Raw genomic sequence first — 5,369 nt, forward strand, 5'->3', positions numbered from 1 at the left:
GTGAACCTTAATCTCATGTTTTGTGTTTGGTACTGATTAGGCTCACCCTAGATAGACAGACAGACGGATGGATGGATGGATAGATAGATATATAAATATGGAATATATATGTATAGAGTTTTTTTTATATATATATATATTTTCTTTTTCTATCAATGACTGCTTTGTTAGTCACTTATGGGAATATTGGATATGAATTTGGAATACAACCTTATGGGATGCCATCAATACACGAAATAACACTTGGGGCAGTTTATCTTTAATCCAGCCTACCTACAAGCTGATGGAAAATGCTCAAGTTGTATTAATTGTGCATCAAACTAGTTTTTGCAATGGTAGAATTGTTACATTCTGGTTTTCTTTTTAAATACCTAATATGAGAAAAGTGTATTGAAAGCATTCTCATGGTTGGCTCAGGAAGCTGTAATAGACTATTAGGAAACATGTAAAGCACATCACGCACCACACTGTTGCTCAAAAGGAAGCCACAACTCAAGTGAGTCAGGTTTAGGATGGTTTTTAAATAAATGTCTCCTCGCTTTCGATTATCTTTGTGCTCTCTCTTACTCTATCCTCTGCTAAGTGATCTAGACTTTGGCTTGCCTAAGGGAAAATTCACCCTAGTCCCAAGGCACATCTTTGAAATTGCAAGCTATGAGTGTTTCGAACTGCTGGCTATCTCATCCTATAAAACGACTCAGCAGTTTCTTTGCTAACTGAATCACGGTATAATCATAATTATGTGCAGTTTGGTTCTTGGGTGTCTTTAAACTATTTTAATTACGCCTGCCTGTGATATCTGGCCTCTCCAAATGCTTGTAAACGGACCCTGCGGAAGTGGGAGAGAAAAAGAAAAAGAATTGGGTAGCATGTGGACCTACTCTTTGCATCTTTAATGACCATTCATCATTCATGACCTTGTTTCGACACAGGCACCCCCAGCTGTTTGTGCACATTCACTGTGTTAGCGACTGATCCGCAAACATGAGCGCTACCAATCCTAGTCCTATCATTGCTAGGAATACTACACAGTTTAAACAGCGCCAAAAAATACAGAAAGATCTTGATATGACACAAATGTACCTACTTTCCAGCTCCGTGCTTCCTGCATCAGCTTCAAGTGGACCTAGAATATGGGAATCTTTAAAACTTCCATCACTCACCAATATGGAAAATCAAAGGACACCAGGGTAAGCTGATATCTAGAGTTTACTACTGAAATAAAACCAAACAAACAAGATAGTTATAATCATGGCAGTCATGAGTGAACACAGTTCTGTGCTGGTAATAGTTCAGGCGTTAATGATGTAAATCCTATGACTAGAATGAGTTTATTGACTAGAATTTTCAAAATACCATGTTCATTTAAATATGAAGAGAAAGCAAGATTTTAAGCTACAATCTGAAGCGTAACTACTTCAAAAAAGTGAATAACATGGGTAACATTGCTAGACCATCCAATGAAGGCTTACAGCCCTATTTCACTTTCTTCTATTGTACATGTGTTGGATCACATGTATATCTTATTGAGCTATGCACTCATCAGCTACTCCAGTTTCGGCAATAGACTCCCGTCATCTCTTCATTTCTTTCATCGGTTTTTTGGTAAACATGATCTTTTTCCCCACCGAGTTGGAGCTCTCCACTGGTACAAAACACTGAGCTGTGATACTAAAGTAGGACTGACCTGGTCAAATGTACAGAGCTTGCTTATTCTTGCAGATCGGGCTTCTCTAAGTATTTGTTGTGATGATTTTAAAACACTGTCTATCAGCTGGTGGATCTGTGACCAAAAACAGGTAATATGCAGATTTAGGGCTACAACGAGATTTTCTCCTCCATATAACAAAGCCTATATTCTCTGATGATACACACACTGTGATTAAGCAAAGCCAAGCTGGTGAAATTTACGCTCACATAGCCAGTGTCTGAATCAGCTGGAAGCCAAAGACAGGCCTCAGCCATGTGCTTACTGCCTCAGCAGTGATTATCTTAAAGATGCAGTGCCTGGTTTAGACATCCCCTGTGCTCATGGTGATGCCAACACAACCTGCCTGGATGGCAGATTTGTGCCTGGATTTAGAAGCAATTTAAACACCCACACCTGGCACAGAATGATAAGACAGTAATCTCAGACATTTTCAAAGAATATGGGCATAAAATTATTACAGCTGAAATCAGGTTTCTGTGCAGGCTGTGAGTGCTTCCACACCAGCCTTGGCAAACCATGGCTGTGTCCGAATATCCCTACTACCCTACTATACAGTATGCGATAAATCCACGGATGACCAACAGCTTCTGACGGGATTCTGCGGTATAGAAACAATGGTCAATGTGACAAGGCAACAGAACTGAACTGATTTAAAACTTCTAACTTCTAACACATCAACAGACGTGAACACATCATAGGTACAACACACAATAGACATATCAGCTCATTTACAGTTTTTGAAAGAATCAGAGATGGATAAATAATAATTTTTTCCCTCTCAAAGACGACTGAGGGATGTTGTAATGGATGTTCTATTATCCCAGGCCAAGACTTTTGCTATATCTGGAAATGTTTTATGCTTTCTTTCCAATGAACTGTCAACCTAATCATGTGCTCTTAAATCATGTTAAAAAACTGATTGTAAATTTATAAATATAGTTTCCATGAACGATGAATAAACTGTATGATGGACAGATAAACGGATATATGTTTCATTAAAAACAAAGATTCTACATACTGAATTATGTTACTCATTCATTATAATACAGGAATTACTATTAATCTTTTACACAGAAACTTTTATATACTTACAGTACTTATTATAATTCTACTTGTCAGATGGTTAAATTTCAACATTTTATATCTGTTTTCTCTGTTCTTTCTTTTACTTTTGAATGTCAGAAGCATCACTGAACCAGCCTTGTCCATCCTGGGCCAGAAGCCGCTGTATGAGACATTTTCATACAAATTCTTTCCTACTTCGAAAAAACACACCTCCTCACTTCCTCGTGAACACACATACAGACCCCTGCTGGCCTGCAGACCTGTGTATACACATTTTTCTCTTCCACTACGACCTCTTCCCAGGATCAACCGTGTCACTAGCTCAGCTCGCAGCCTTAACATCAGCCAGTGTGGCCTTCGACCTTTGGTGAAGCAGCAACATTCACTTGGATGTCAGGTGGAGAATTTATCCATTAAAGGAATACCATGTTTCAGCAGAGCTTTACCCACCAAGGGCCCGAAGCAGCTGCATGTGTTCCTACCCACTGAGGGCACTGTACACGTAGACGACAAGGACAGTGAGTCTATTGATGAAGGTTTCATGGATGAGGTGGATCACAAATCTGCTTTAAAGCAACAAGAAGGAGAAAGAAAGACACTTACATAATCCAATGCTTCAAAAGTGTTAAGAGCAGATTTAGTACAACTGTTAATACCATGAGTTTGCCATCATGTTTATCAAAGTTATTTTCATTAATGGCATTGAACTGAGTAATAATTACCAAATAAATATGTTTATCTAAATTGTTGTTGGCTCTTAAATATAGCTGGTTTATAACTCAACTTATAAATTGTGGTTTCATAATCAGAAATCCGAACACTACAAATATACATTTACACAAAAGAAGACTACATATTGTTCTATTCATGGACACTATTAACACTCTCACTCACTCATTTTCTACCGCTTATCCGAACTACTCGAGCCTGTGTTTATCTCAGGCATCATCACACACACACTCAATCACACACTATGTTTTCCACAGATGCCAATCAACCTACCATGCATGTCTTTGTGCCGGGGAGGAAACCGGAGTACCCGGAGGAAACCCCCGAGGCACGGGGAGAACATCCAAACTCCACACACACAAGGCGGAGGCGGGAATCGAACCCCCGACCGTGGCAGTGTGAGGCAAACATGCTAACCACTAAGCCACCATGTTCCTCCACATAAACATAGCCTGGCATATCCACACTTGATGCTCCATCAAATACTAGAAAAGCTAAGAAAGCACTTTAATTCACTTGAATAAACTACAGAAAGACTTACAGGAACATTCCCAAAATGTTACTTGTATGCAGAAATTAAAACCTAGTCAAGCTTTGGTGAACCCCAAGAAAGTTCCCAGAAATTGGTTTTCAGGTCAAGTGAATAAGCTTTTTGTGCCATTTCAACCATATACTGTATAGGCTAAGGCTAAGGACCTAAGGTAAGTTGTCCTAGCCATATAAAGTGCATCGTGTACAGCCTACTGCAAGACATGAGACAGTGCATGCAGACAAATACACACAAATACAAAACACTAAATAAACAAACAAAATAGCACTGACTATATAGCATTCTCTATAACATTCTGTATAACATACATTGTAATGTGCTTACTATGTTCTTATAATCATATATATACACTTATATATTATATAGCGGCAGTTTAACAAGGTATCGAAATGTGTGTAAAACAGCAGTTTTGTGAATGTGCAAGTGCAGTTTACACAGTTAAGTGTGTGTGTGTGTGTGTGTGTGTGTGTGTGTGTGTGTGTGTGTGTGTGTGTGTGTGTGTGTGTGTGTGTGTGTGTGAGAGATCAGTTCAGTACTGACTGAGAACCCTCTGTAAGAAAATGTTATGAAAATGTTCCCTGAATTGTTTGTAGTTATAAAATAAAAAGCAATGATTGGTGTTCTCGTTATCTCGTTAGTTAACCGTTACAAAATCTAGTATCTCGAAAGAAACATTTGGCAAATGTCTCCCAGAACATTTTGGATACAACACCGACATTTGGAAATAAAAATAGAACCTTGCCAGTTATGCCTTGTTATGAGATCCTCACAGCAAGGAAACTAAACAAAGAGTAACAAGAGTAACATGGGGCATGTGGTAGCCTAGTGGTTAAGGTGTCAAGCTACCATTTGGAAGGTTGTGAGTTCAATCCCAGTTCCACCAAGCTGCCACTGTTGGGCCCCTGAGCAAGGCCCTTAACTCTCAATTGCTCAGTTGTACAAACATGAGATAATTTAAGTCACTCTGGATCTAGATAAGGGTGTCTGGAAATGTAAATAACCAAATGGAAACCTTCATTATAGCTGTTTGCTGTATAGCTGTTTAGGTTATAGAGAGGCGCCTGAGGAAACAGCTATTCAGATTACTTTAATAATACAATATTTAGTTCTGTTTATCATTTGAGCAAAACAAAAAATCAGACAATAGTTTTGGGTCTTATGATGCGAATATACAAGCCTGCATTTATTTTATTTTATTGTATTTTATTTTAATTCATTTTATTTTATTTTGTTTTATTTTATTTTATTTTATTATGAAACTTCTCCGTTGTCTCTGGCGGAATCGTGATATTGACCACCAGATGGCGCAGTGTG

General features: G+C 38.4%; 1 protein-coding gene across 1 annotated transcript; it reads left to right on the forward strand.

The window, feature by feature from the left end:
• The first annotated feature begins 112 nt into the window (after positions 1-112).
• On the forward strand, positions 113-3,482 carry LOC125145209. Its single transcript, XM_047816399.1, has 2 exons — positions 113-1,190; positions 2,894-3,482. Exons 1-2 carry the CDS (start codon positions 985-987, stop codon positions 3,381-3,383), a joined length of 696 nt encoding a protein of 231 aa, XP_047672355.1. The 5' UTR covers positions 113-984; the 3' UTR covers positions 3,384-3,482.
• The last annotated feature ends 1,887 nt before the right edge of the window (positions 3,483-5,369 follow it).

The sequence above is a fragment of the Tachysurus fulvidraco genome, chromosome 7 (assembly GCF_022655615.1).
Source record: "Tachysurus fulvidraco isolate hzauxx_2018 chromosome 7, HZAU_PFXX_2.0, whole genome shotgun sequence".
In the NCBI taxonomy this organism is placed as follows: Eukaryota; Metazoa; Chordata; class Actinopteri; order Siluriformes; family Bagridae; genus Tachysurus; species Tachysurus fulvidraco.

What these genes read in the sequence shown, in the direction of transcription:
- LOC125145209 (XM_047816399.1), top strand. Translation starts at nt 985, where the DNA reads ATGAGCGCTACCAATCCTAGTCCTATCATTGCTAGGAATACTACACAG. An exon ending in GAAAATCAAAGGACACCAGG is followed by an intron (nt 1,191 to 2,893) that starts GTAAGCTGATAT and finishes TTTGAATGTCAG; the next exon opens with AAGCATCACTGAACCAGCCT.